Source organism: Acartia tonsa, chromosome 4 (assembly GCF_053477335.1).
Source record: "Acartia tonsa isolate MP-2025a chromosome 4, ASM5347733v1, whole genome shotgun sequence".
NCBI classification, from domain to species: Eukaryota; Metazoa; Arthropoda; class Copepoda; order Calanoida; family Acartiidae; genus Acartia; species Acartia tonsa.
Window position 1 is genome coordinate 7,956,133 of NC_137263.1, and position 12,385 is coordinate 7,968,517.

Here is a 12,385-nt window from a genome sequence, read left to right on the forward strand (position 1 = left end):
TCCCCCTTCCCCCTAATGGCTATTCTGAGTGTAATCGCTCGTAGTTTATAAGTAAGGAAACAGTTCTCGTAATTCGTATATAGTAAATATAAAGATATTGTGTAATTCTAACCATGTATCTACATATATCTTTCTATAAACATGTATTAGGAAGCTCAACTACTTTCAATATCTATACTTCATAATTATAAAAAATCCATTTTATGTAAAAAAAAGGATGTGACTTTACTACCTAACACAAATCTTTTCTTATTTTTCCCTGTTGAAGACCTTTAGAAATAGTGCACTAACTAAACAGCCCACACAAACACATGCATGCACACGCCCCCTCACTTGAGCGCGCGCCTGAAAAGGTCCCCTGAATTATGATAGTGCTGACCGGCCCAGCATAAATAGTTAGGATCCCTGCAAAGCTTTACCACTAGGCACTCAACTTTAGACAGGTAAACACTAAACATATTCATGTTTCTTTTACAGTAACGTAAAACAAAACTTAATTTTATAAATTTAAAAATTATTAAAATTATCAAAATTATCATAAAATGTTTATAAATTTATACGTTTTCCTATCACGCAATATATCATATTCAATTTGGAGAATATAAAAGACTAGAGGAGGGGGGGGGGGGGGGAGGCTAATTAGAAGTTTTCCCACCAAACTTTGAAACCCCTCATTTTTACCAACTGAAAAATTTTAAAATACCATAGCTAACTCAGACCTCAAAACATGGAAATTAAAAAATATTATCAAAAATTTTTACTTAATTAAGAAATGTCTTCATCTTTATAATCAATTACAATTTTATGAAAAGCACAGAATGTCTAGTCACGTACAGAAATTCTCTAGACCAGTTCCAGATCCATCACGCTAACTCTTTGTATCTTTTTAAATGTATATAAATTTGTCAGTCCAGAATGCATAGTCACATCAAGAAAACTTCTGGACCTGATCCAGACCAATCTCACTGGCTCTTTGTATCTTTAAATAATATATATTTGTCAGCCCAGAATGCCTGGTCACATCAAGAAAACCTCTGGACCTGATCCAGATCCATCACACTGGCTCTTTGTTTCTTATGAGCTCAAAGAGAAAAATAAGGTAATAAAACTATTTTTGAGTCACATAATAATAGACATAGAATATACATGGATTACATCACTTATTGTTCAGTTCGTTCATCCAGTAGGAGGGGAGGGGATCGGGTAAAAGATGGACGGGGAGGGGGGTCATTATTTTAGCCAGCTACAAGTTTCACTTTATCAGTGTAAGATCTAAGTAATAATAATCCATTGATATAATCTAAATTTAGTTTCTTGTTATCGTTATTTATGTCGTCTTGAATAATTCTTTATTCAAACATAATTGTTGAATGTATTTTTATTTAATTATTAAAATTTTTTGTGTAGGATCATAAGGCTTTAAAAAAAACAGAAATCAGAAATTATTGTTAATTGGTAAGTATATTATATTTTTTCAGGCTAAGCCTTACGACCCTAAGAAATCATGTTGGGTGCCAGACAAGCCAACCGGAGGCTTCTTCGAGGGTCTCATCGAGGCCACAGAGGGAGACAAGGTAACCGTCGCCATCAAGGGCGGCGATAAGAAGGTGTTCAAGAAGGACCAGGTGGGGCAGGTGAACCCACCCAAGTTTGACTGCTGCGAGGACATGTCCAACCTGACCTACCTGAACGACGCCTCTGTGTTCTGGAACTTGAAAGTTAGATACATCAACGAGCTTATCTATACATACTCTGGTCTCTTCTGTATTGCTGTCAATCCTTACAAGGTTTGGTTTTACATCATTATTCTTTTTTCAAGTAGATAGTTACTTTGAATAAAAAACATGTTTGTACGTGTATTCTTTTAAGATCCACTAATTGATTTAATGTTTTTTTATTCTTCATGTTTATAACATATAAATATTTATAACAATATACAATTACTGTAAAACAATTTGCTTTTTCTTTTCAAAACTTAAAAGTTAAATTAGTTTCGATTTTCAAGTTTAAACATTATTCATATTTTTGTTATAGAGATTCCCCATCTACACCCAGCGTGCCATGGAGATCTACATGGGTAAGAGGAGGAATGAGGTGCCCCCTCATATTTTCGCCATTGCTGAGGGCGCTTTCCAGGGCATGATGGTCGGAGGAAAAAATCAATCCATTCTCATCACGTAAGTTTTTTTGTCTTTGGCACGGATGACAGCCGACAATTGTTACAAAGCAGCTATTTTTAAAGTTTCTTAGCAGCCAAAGGCTCAGTCTTAGCCGAGTTACGTTTTTTCCATCGAATTCCTACTGAAAATCAACAAATGTTGTTTGTCTGTCAGCTTATTGAGCTTCACTTGCATGAATGTTTTTATCATTGTTTTCTTAATTTCCTTCAAATGGTAAAATTTAAAAATCGGCTTTCGGACTTTCTGACATTTTTAACACATTCTTTATAATTATAACTTATTATTATAAAAATTCTCAGCCAAAAGTTCAAAAATTCATCAGACACATACAGAGAGGCTTCACTTTTATTTTGCTATTTGTTTACAGTGGTGAGTCTGGAGCTGGTAAGACAGAGAACACGAAGAAGGTTATCTCCTACTTTGCTTCTATTGGTGCCACTTCCAAGAGGAAGGAGGGAGAACCAGGTCTTGAGGACAAAATTGTCCAGGTAACAATCCTATCAACCCCCCTGAAAAACCAGAAAACACCCTGTAATATTTTTACAAACTTACGATGATTGCACTCAATCCTCTGTCATTTTTTTAAATTTCTGAGGGAAAAAAACAAGTTTCTGTCCAAGCTGGGTTCTTTAACACTGCGGAACTACATTTCGGGGTCTATTCATACCCTTACTTAACCTAAAATAAGCAACATAAGGAAAACTGCTAAATGGTGACCTAAAATTTTACTGAAATGCTTCTGTAAGATTTATTCGACTTGAGGTGGATTCTTTAATAGTTTTTTCTCGCATCGTATTATAAACGGCTTTCCGCGGATATAGAATGTACAATTATAAGATTAAAACTAGTTTTTTTAGCCCCGAGGTGCCGAAGGCACCGGCTAAAAAAACTGGTTTTAATCTTATGATTGTACATTTTTATATTCGTAGAAAGCTGGATATAATACGATGCTAGACATAGCTTTTTCGTATGGATGAGAACCGGTTCCTATCCACCGGATTCGAATGAATACGAGAAAAAACTTTTTGGCTTACTGCCTCACTAAAATAGTGAGGCTCGGTAAAATTTTTGTGTGAAAAATCCTTCAAAATCGCATTAAAAATCTACAAAAATTGAACAAAACCTTATGTTAAAACTCTTTTATGATTTTATATTTTTAGTAGATTTTTTATGCGATTTTGGAGGATTTTTCACAAAGTTTTTTAAGAATTCACCTCAGATATTTTCGTCGACAGTATGTCATTAATAAGATTTAACACCTTAATTGACTCGGATGATTTATTTATTCAGAGTATCCTTTACTAAAATAGAAAATATTTGAAAAAAAGCTAAATGTTAATCTTTATTATGTGTACTTTTATATTATTTATTTTTTTGCTTTTATATGTCGTCTTGTAAAGGCTTTTACTAAAAATTTTTAAAACCAAGGATAAGCTGTTCTCATTATAAATATCGTTAAGACCAACCCTGTGCTTGAAGCCTGGGGTAACGCCAAGACCGTGAGGAATGATAACTCCTCCAGGTTCGGAAAGTTCATCCGTATCCATTTCAACCAGTCTGGAAAATTGGCAGGTATACATTTTTTTATTATACACTCCAGAAAATAATTAAATGATTTGTCTATGTTGCATATATGATACAAAACTATTACAAAACGCACAAAAAAATTTGATGTCAAGTCTTACAGCATGGCTTAGAATTCTCAGAGCAAAAACATGAATTAGTGCTATTACTTTCCATTTTCTTATCCGCGGAGAACAGTCTTTAATGCGATGCAATAAATATATATTTTCTCAGCTGTAAAAATATATAAGAAATGGGGTATTCATTCCTAAATAAAAAACTGGACAGGAATATCATTCTCATTTAAACAAAAACTCATTTTTATGCTAAATTATATATATTGAAAATAAGTGTTCTTTTCAAAAAATATTATAAATATGAAAAAAGGAGATTATTTTCTTTCTTTTAGTAATTAATAAAAATTCTAAAATCTTCCAAAAAAAAAATTTAAAATCTTCTAAAAATGATACCCGGGATATAAATGATCATACCCGGGAAATAAATGAATATTTACATCCACTATTTAAGGGGTTGTTTATATGGGAATGCATAATCATAAATTCTTTGAAAAAGAGAAATTTAGACTCAATTCTATCCTTAATAACAGCCGAGAAAATTTAATTCATTCTAAATCTTAACCTAAATGAAATCTAGGTGCTGATATGGTTATCTACTTGTTGGAGAAGAGTAGGTTGACCTACCAGCAATCTCTGGAGAGATGCTACCACTCTTTCTACAACATCATGTCTGATGCTGTACCTGACCTCAAGCAGAAGTGCCTTCTCTCCAATGATATCAAGGATTATTATTATGTCTCTCAGGCAAGATTTTAGTTTTATGGTTTGAAGCATCTTATAGTGGCATTATAAGAAATGACGTCATACTGGCTTACCAATGGTCAATGTAAATCAGATAGGCATATCATTGCTCATTTGTATTGTATAAAGTCTATGTTATAAGCACTTTAATCTACTTCTTAGCGTTTACCATAACTTCTGCACATCTTCAAAGATTTCGCATTTTAGGTTGGAGATATAGCAAAGCCATTTAAAAACGGCTGTTGGACAGCGTTGAGGGGTTAACGCATAAACAAAATATTAATTTTACATTCTTTATTGCAACAAATATCTGAAAGTTTAATTTTTGGTAACTTCACATTTATCTTAAAAATGTTTTTTTTTTGTTGCTTTTTACATACCTTTTCATAATTATTTACCTATCTTCAAAAGTCATTTTTATTGCAGAATGTTTTTTCCCTGGCTTTTGCGAATGTATATCGAATTGTATATGATCGTGGAATGATTTACTTTAATTTGTTTAGGGTAAAATAACTGTGGACAGTATTGATGACAAGGAAGACATGCAGTTTGCTGACGAAGCTTATGATATTCTTGGATTCACTCAAACTGAAAAGTATGATGTCTATAAGGTAAGCATCAGTTTTCCTGAAATGTTAAACTAATATATATATAAGAATTGCCCAAGACAAGGAGAAAAAAATCATAGAAGCTAAGCGAGTACTGTGAAATTGTAAGAATAAGAATTATTCATTTTTTAATATAATTTTTAGGAATAAAAACACTGATCTTATAAGGGATAAGACAATGGACGATAAATTGATATCCTTTTTTAAGAATGAAAAATAAAACTACTCCTCTATTGATGTAAATTATTTATTGAAATGTTTGGACACTCAACTTAAGAGAACAACCAATCAGTATTCAATAAAAGTCCCCAAAGTTGTTAAGCCATCAAATAAGAAACTGTAATCATAAAACTTTAGGGACTGGTGTAAAAAACAGCCCACTGTTACCTAGAATTATCCTATCTTTCTTAGAAAAGTAAGGGGGTTGAAGGCATAAGGAAAGGTTTGATATTGAAATTAAACCCCTTTTATTTTATTTACTTTAATTGATAATAGAAATCACATTTTTGTGAAACAAACTGACGTACAATAAAATTTCAATGTAGCTACGCTTCTCTAGATGACTAACTGCCTGACTGTCTAAGTGAATAAAAGCTTTTAGAGATAGTTAACATTTAAGTAAAGGTCACACCCACTCTAAACTTAGATTATAAATTTTAAATATGTAATTTTAGTCAAGCTGTATTGTAAGGATTTCTGAGAAATTTAATGTTTTCTCCTAGGACTCCAGGGGAACTTTAGGGAAATGTGGGGAGTAGGTCAACCATCCACTATTTTTTTTTTTTTTTTGGGGGGGGGGGTGTGGGAGGGATGGGGCTTTTTTTCTGGGAGCGAATTCTCTAGATAGGATGGTGGTACCCTTCCTCAATATAGCTATAAACCTTCTCAGGACCTATGATAACATACAGCATTTAGCAGTTAGCGAGATTCTTCGGTACACAGATAGACATCCTGTTACTTTTGTATAAGGATTATTAGAAATATTGAAAACTTTAAGATATTTCCCTTTTTCATTCAAAAAGGAACATGAGCAGTTCTATGCACTTGCCGGTCAGTTTGCAACTTTCCCCTATACCCCCTCCTTCTCCCCGTCCCTCGTCCGGGCACCCTTCCCTCATTGTTTATTGTTCTTGTGAATGGGACTTTTGAAGTCCAGCTTCGCGACCTTTACAACAGATAGTTAAGGGAATATTGCACAGTGTCCTAGTTTTTCTTTTAAATATGCAAATTTTCGAAATTTTAAAATTCTTAACAGAACTTAAATCTGTTTCCATATGAAACCAATATGTACAATATGTTTATATAATTTTACCGTATTTTGAGTTGTTCGATGTGGCAACAGTTTCCTGATCAAAAATATTCTTCCATTTTTTTTATCCTTTTTTAGAGACTAATCTTGTAAGCTATGTTTGTGTAATATCGCACAAGCATAGCATGATTACATTCTTTGAAAGGTTGTCACTATTTATATATTTAAAAAATATATATTCAAAACATTTTAAAGTGTTTGTTTTGATAAGTAAATGAATCTTGTCATATTAAAAGACAAAATTTTTGAGCATTTTGTTTATGTCTAGATATTTGAATTACAAAATATCACAGAACAATTTGAATGTGTTTTTGACATTATGTTTATTTAGAATACTGCCTGCTTGATGCACATGGGAGAGATGGCCAAGTCTTTCATCGGTATTGGTAAGGAGGACCAGGCTGATATCAAGGACGAGGACCAGAAGCACGCCAGGAACGTTGCTGCCCTGCTTGGAATTGACAACGAGTGGATGATCAACTATTTCTGTAAGCCCAAGCTGAAGGTTGGTGCTGAGTGGGTCAACAAGGGCCAGACTGTGTCCCAGGCCTCCAACTCCGTGGCCGGTATTGCCAGGTCTCTGTATGAGAGAACTTTCAAGTTTATTGTTGACAAGTGTAATGATACTCTTGTGGATCCTACTATGAAGAGAGTTCAATTCATTGGTGTCTTGGATATTGCTGGCTTTGAGATATTTGACTATAATGGCTTTGAACAGATTTGTATTAACTTCTGTAATGAGAAGTTGCAGCAGTTTTTCAACCACCACATGTTTGTTCTGGAGCAGGAGGAGTACATGAAGGAGGGTATTGAATGGGCCATGGTTGACTTTGGTATGGACCTGGAGAAATGTATTGTCATGTTTGAGAAGCCTATGGGTCTACTTGCCATCCTTGAAGAAGAATCTTTGTTCCCCAAGGCCACTGATCAGACTTTTGCGGCCAAGCTGCATGGCAATTTGCTTGGCAAATGTCCTAACTTTGCTAAGCCTGATCCTAAACCTGATCCAGATGCCCACTTTGGTATTGTTCATTATGCTGCTAAGGTTTCCTATAATCTGACCGGATGGCTTGAGAAGAACAAGGATCCCCTTAATGATACTATCGTTGAGATGTGCAAGAATGGCAGTAATGCCCTAGTTGTCCAATGTTTTGCTGATCATCCTGGTCAGCCAGACACTGCTACCAAGGATGCTGGCGGTGGCAGCAAGAAGAAGGGTGGCGGTAAGACCGTATCATCCTTCTACAAAACACAGCTGGATGATTTGATGAAGACTCTGCATGCCACTGAGCCTCATTTCATTCGTTGTGTTGTACCAAACACTCACAAGAAGCCTGGTGGTGTTGAACCTGGATTGATTATGCATCAGCTAACCTGTAATGGTGTACTTGAGGGTATTAGAATCTGTAGGAAAGGTTTCCCCAACAGGATGTCCTATCCTGACTTCAAGTCTCGCTACAACATCCTTGCTGCAGCTCTCGTAGCTAAGGCTAAGAATGACAAGGCTGCAGCAGCTGCTGTTCTTGACACTGTTGGCCTTGAAAAGGAGAAGTTCAGACTTGGTCACACTAAGGTCTTTTTCAGGGCTGGTGTTCTTGGTCACATGGAAGAGGTCAGAGAGGACAGAGTTGGACAAGTTCTCTCCTGGCTGCAGGCCTTCGGTAAGGGTAAACAAGCCAGAATGAACTTTAAGAAGATGCAAGACCAGAAGATGGCTCTGTACTGCTGCCAGAGAACAATCAGAAACTACATGATTGGTAAGACTTGGGCTTGGTGGCAGATTTGGATTACTCTCAAACCAAATCTCAAATGTACAAAGTTTGCCCAGTACAAGGCTGAATATGAAGAAAAGCTTGCCATTGCTGAGAAGCATATTGATGGAGCTATTGCAGAGTGCAACAAGGTCAAGGATGCCCATGCCAAGCTTGAAGATGAAAAATCTGAAATTAACAGGCAGTTGGCATCCGGTGGCAATGTTGTAAAGGAACTTGCTGATAAGAATGAAAGGCTTGAAAAGGCTAGAAATGATCTTGAGAAGCAAGTTGATGGACTTATGTCAAGAATCCGTGCAGAAGAAGATATGAAACGCTCCTCTGAACAAAGTGGCTCCAAGCTGAAAAAGGATATTGAAAAAATGAGGGATGAAATTTCTGAGTTCCAGTTGAATATTGAGAAGTGTGAAGAGGATGTTGTTACTAAGGACAGTCAGATAAGAACACTTAAGGAAGAGCTGGCCCACCAGGAAGAACTTATCTCCAAGCTTGGTAGGGAAAAGAAGGGTGCAGGAGAATCCAGGCAGAAAACTGAGGAAGGCATTCAGGCTGCTGAGGATAAATGCAATCATCTCAACAAGCTGAAGCTCAAGTTGGAGCAAAGTTTGGATGAATGTGAAGACTCTCTGGAAAGGGAGAAGAAATCTAGAGCTGATGCTGAGAAGGTAAAGAAGAAGGTTGAGGGAGACCTGAAACTAACTCAGGAGACTGTTGCTGATCTGGAAAGAATGAAGGAAGAGCTTAACTCTACTATTCAAAGGAAAGAAAAGGAGCTTGCATCTGTTGCTGCCAAGATTGAGGATGAACAAACTCTTGGAGGCAAATATCAGAAGCAGGCCAAGGAACTTCTTGGTAGAATTGAGGAGCTTGAAGAGGAGCTTGCTATTGAAAGGCAGAACAGAAACAAGGCGGAAAAGAATAGAGCTCTAATTTCAAGGGATATTGAGGATATTGGTGAGCGTCTGGAAGATGCTGGAAACAACACTCAGACACAAATTGAGCTGAACAAGAAAAGAGAGGCTGAACTTGTTAAGCTTAAATCTGACATGGAGGAGTCAAACATTATGTTTGAAAGTACTCTGGCCAATACTAGATCTAAACATAACTCAGTTATTTCTGGTATGGCTGCCCAAATTGATGACCTTAACAAGGCTAAGGCTAAAGCAGAATCAGAAAAGGCCAGGCTTGAAAGAGATCTTCATGAATCTAAGACCAACCTTGATGCTGCTATCAGAGATAGACAAACTGTTGAAAGAGATGGCAAGGTTGCCCAGTCTAAGATTGCTGAATCTAATCAGAAATTGGATGATATGGCAAGAGCCTTGAATGATGCTGATTCTACCAAGAAGAAACTGACTGTTGAAGGTCAAGATCTGCAAAGGCAGATTGATGAATCTGAGATTCTTATTGCTGAACTTGGAAAAGCCAAGATTTCTCTCTCAACTCAGCTTGATGATACTAGAAGGTTGGCTGATGCTGAATCAAGAGACAGGTCTGCCCTTCTCAGCAAATTCAAGAACCTCAACTCTGAACTTGAAAACATGAGAGAGAGAATTGAGGAAGAGTCCGAGCAGAAGGGAGAGATTCTGAAACAACTGTCCAAGGCCCAAGCTGAAATTCAGTTGTGGAAGTCTAAGTATGAAACTGAAGGTCTTGCAAGAATTGATGAGCTTGAGGGCAACAAGACCAAGCTTATGATGAGACTGCAGGAAGGAGAGGAGACCATTGATTCATTAAATGCTAAAGTTGCTAGTACCGAAAAGACTAAGCATAGAATGGATACAGAGCTAGAAGATCTACAACTGGAATATGAGAGAGTTAATGCTGCTGCCATAGTTGCTGAGAAGCGTGCTGCTAACTTTGATAAGGTTGTTGCTGAATGGAAGATGAAGGTTGATGACTTATCTGCTGAGCTTGAGGCTAGCCAGAGAGAAAGCAGAAACTATAACTCTGAAGTTTTCAGACTTAGAGCTGGCTGGGAGGAGATCAATGAACAACTTGATGCTGTCAAGAGAGAAAACAAGAATCTTGCTGAAGAAATCAAGGATTTGTTAGACCAACTTGGTGAAGGTGGAAGATCTATTCATGAGCTTGACAAACAGAGAAGAAGACTTGAGGTTGAGAAGGAAGAGCTTCAGGCTGCTCTGGAGGAGGCCGAGGCCGCCCTGGAACAAGAGGAGAATAAGGTGATGAGAGCTCAGCTAGAGCTTTGCCAGGTTAAACAAGAAATTGATAGAAGGATCCAAGAGAAGGAGGAAGAGTTTGAAAACACCAGGTAATACATTAATCTCTTAAAATTTAAAATTATTAGGATAAATAAATGTTATCGCTAAAATTCATTACTTTTTTATAGGAAGAACTACCAGAGAGCTTTGGATTCCATGCAAGCCTCCCTTGAAGCTGAGACTAGATCAAAGGCAGAGGCACTGAGAATTAAGAAGAAGCTTGAAACTGATATCAACGAGCTTGAGATTGCTCTTGATCATGCCAACAAGGCTAACGTTGAGGCACACAAAACTATCAAGAGACACCAGAATCAGCTGAGAGATGTTGAAACTGCCTATGAGGAAGAGTCTCGTCAACGCCAGGAGATTGCTGATAAGGCTGGCCTTGCTGAAAGAAGATCTAATGCTCTTCAGGGAGAACTGGAAGAGTCTAGATCTCTTCTTGACTCAGCTGAAAGAGGCAAGAAGCAAGCTGAGATTGAATTGCATGATGCTAGAGTTGCTGTTAATGAGATGACAACCATCAATGGTAGGGCAGCTAATGAAAAGCGTCAGCTTGAGTCATCTGTTCACACTCTTCATGCTGAAATTGATGGCCTTCTTCAGAGTGTTAAGAACAGTGAGGAAAAAGCCAAGAAGGCCATGGTTGATGCTTCACGTTTAGCTGAAGAACTGAGAGCTGAACAGGATCATACCAGCAGCCAGATGAAGGCCAAGAGAGCACTTGAGGCCCAGGTTCATGAGCTTGAGCTTAGACTTGCTGAAGTTATTGATCATGCCACCAAGGGAGGCAAGAATGCTATTGCCAAGCTTGAAGGCAGGATTAAGGAGCTTGAGATTGAGCTGGGCAGCTGCCAGATGAGAACTGCAGAGACTCAGAAGTCATACCAGAAGAGCGAGAGGAAGATCAAGGAGCTGCAGTTCCAGAACGCCGAGGATCAGAAGAACCAGGAGAAGATGGGCGAGCTCGCCACTAAGCTTCAAGAGAAGATAAGGACTTACAAGAAGCAGATTGAAGAGGCTGAGGAGATTGCTGCTTTGAACCTGGCCAAGTTCAGGAAGGCCCAGCAAGAGCTGGAGGAGGCCGAGGAGAGATCCAGGCTGGCTGAGGATCATATTGAGGGCATGAGGAGGGTTCGTGGAAACTCTGTTCTGGTAAATTTAATTTCATATACACAATAGTAATTCCTCTTATAATTTCATACCAAAAATAACTAAATTACAACAAAATAGGTTTTCTTCAAATAACCAATCAAGCCATAAATCACTTTTTTTAACTTCAAATCAAAAGTTATGGTGTAACCTTTATCTAGTTTTTAAAAATTATGTTCCTTGCTAAAATCATTATTTAATTTTATTTCAGAATATGTAAGAGGTTTGAAAAGAAGAATAACATAATCACAAATTGAAAAGCACCATTTTCCATGTTTAGATTTAGAAATATATTCAACCAATAACTTACTAACCATAAGAATCTTCTCACAAGACAGAAGAAAAAAAACAGATTTGTGTGTTAGCTCTAACTTTCTACTAACCCCTCTTATTTCGAGTGTACCATGATTTTGGAAACTTGTACCCTTTATACCAACGTTATGTACCCTATAAAAGTACCAAATAAATGATGAAGAATTCATAAAATATTTTATTATTGAATTACAATGATTAATTTAACAATCAACGATAACAGTAAAATGTTTCTTAAGGCTACAAATTGTTTTATATATACATTCTTAAAATTGATTATTTTTATTTGACAATATTCCGACATTTCTAGGTATTTTTAAAATATCTAATGTATTTCAAAGCAAATGATTTAACAATTGAAATTTAAGTATAAAAAGTTTTAAAACTATTTTTTAAATGAACATATTATCTTTAAAATGTTTTATATCTATTATGATTTAATACTT

The 12,385-nt window shown here is 36.6% G+C and overlaps 1 protein-coding gene across 1 annotated transcript; it reads left to right on the forward strand.

The window, feature by feature from the left end:
• The first annotated feature begins 397 nt into the window (after window positions 1-397).
• On the forward strand, window positions 398-12,113 carry LOC145315894 (myosin-3-like). The gene is made up of 11 exons (XM_080156033.1): window positions 398-443; window positions 1,004-1,099; window positions 1,479-1,787; window positions 2,035-2,177; window positions 2,548-2,668; window positions 3,641-3,752; window positions 4,398-4,564; window positions 5,065-5,172; window positions 6,810-10,525; window positions 10,604-11,630; window positions 11,839-12,113. Exons 2-11 carry the CDS (start codon window positions 1,010-1,012, stop codon window positions 11,845-11,847), a joined length of 5,802 nt encoding a protein of 1,933 aa, XP_080012159.1. The 5' UTR covers window positions 398-443; window positions 1,004-1,009; the 3' UTR covers window positions 11,848-12,113.
• The last annotated feature ends 272 nt before the right edge of the window (window positions 12,114-12,385 follow it).

Coding starts and splice junctions, on each gene's coding strand:
- LOC145315894 (XM_080156033.1), top strand. CDS start 1,010: ATGCCTGGTCACATCAAGAAAACCTCTGGACCTGATCCAGATCCATCA. Junction 1,100..1,478: donor AGCTCAAAGAGAAAAATAAG/GTAATAAAACTA, acceptor ATATTTTTTCAG/GCTAAGCCTTACGACCCTAA. Junction 2,178..2,547: donor AATCAATCCATTCTCATCAC/GTAAGTTTTTTT, acceptor ATTTGTTTACAG/TGGTGAGTCTGGAGCTGGTA.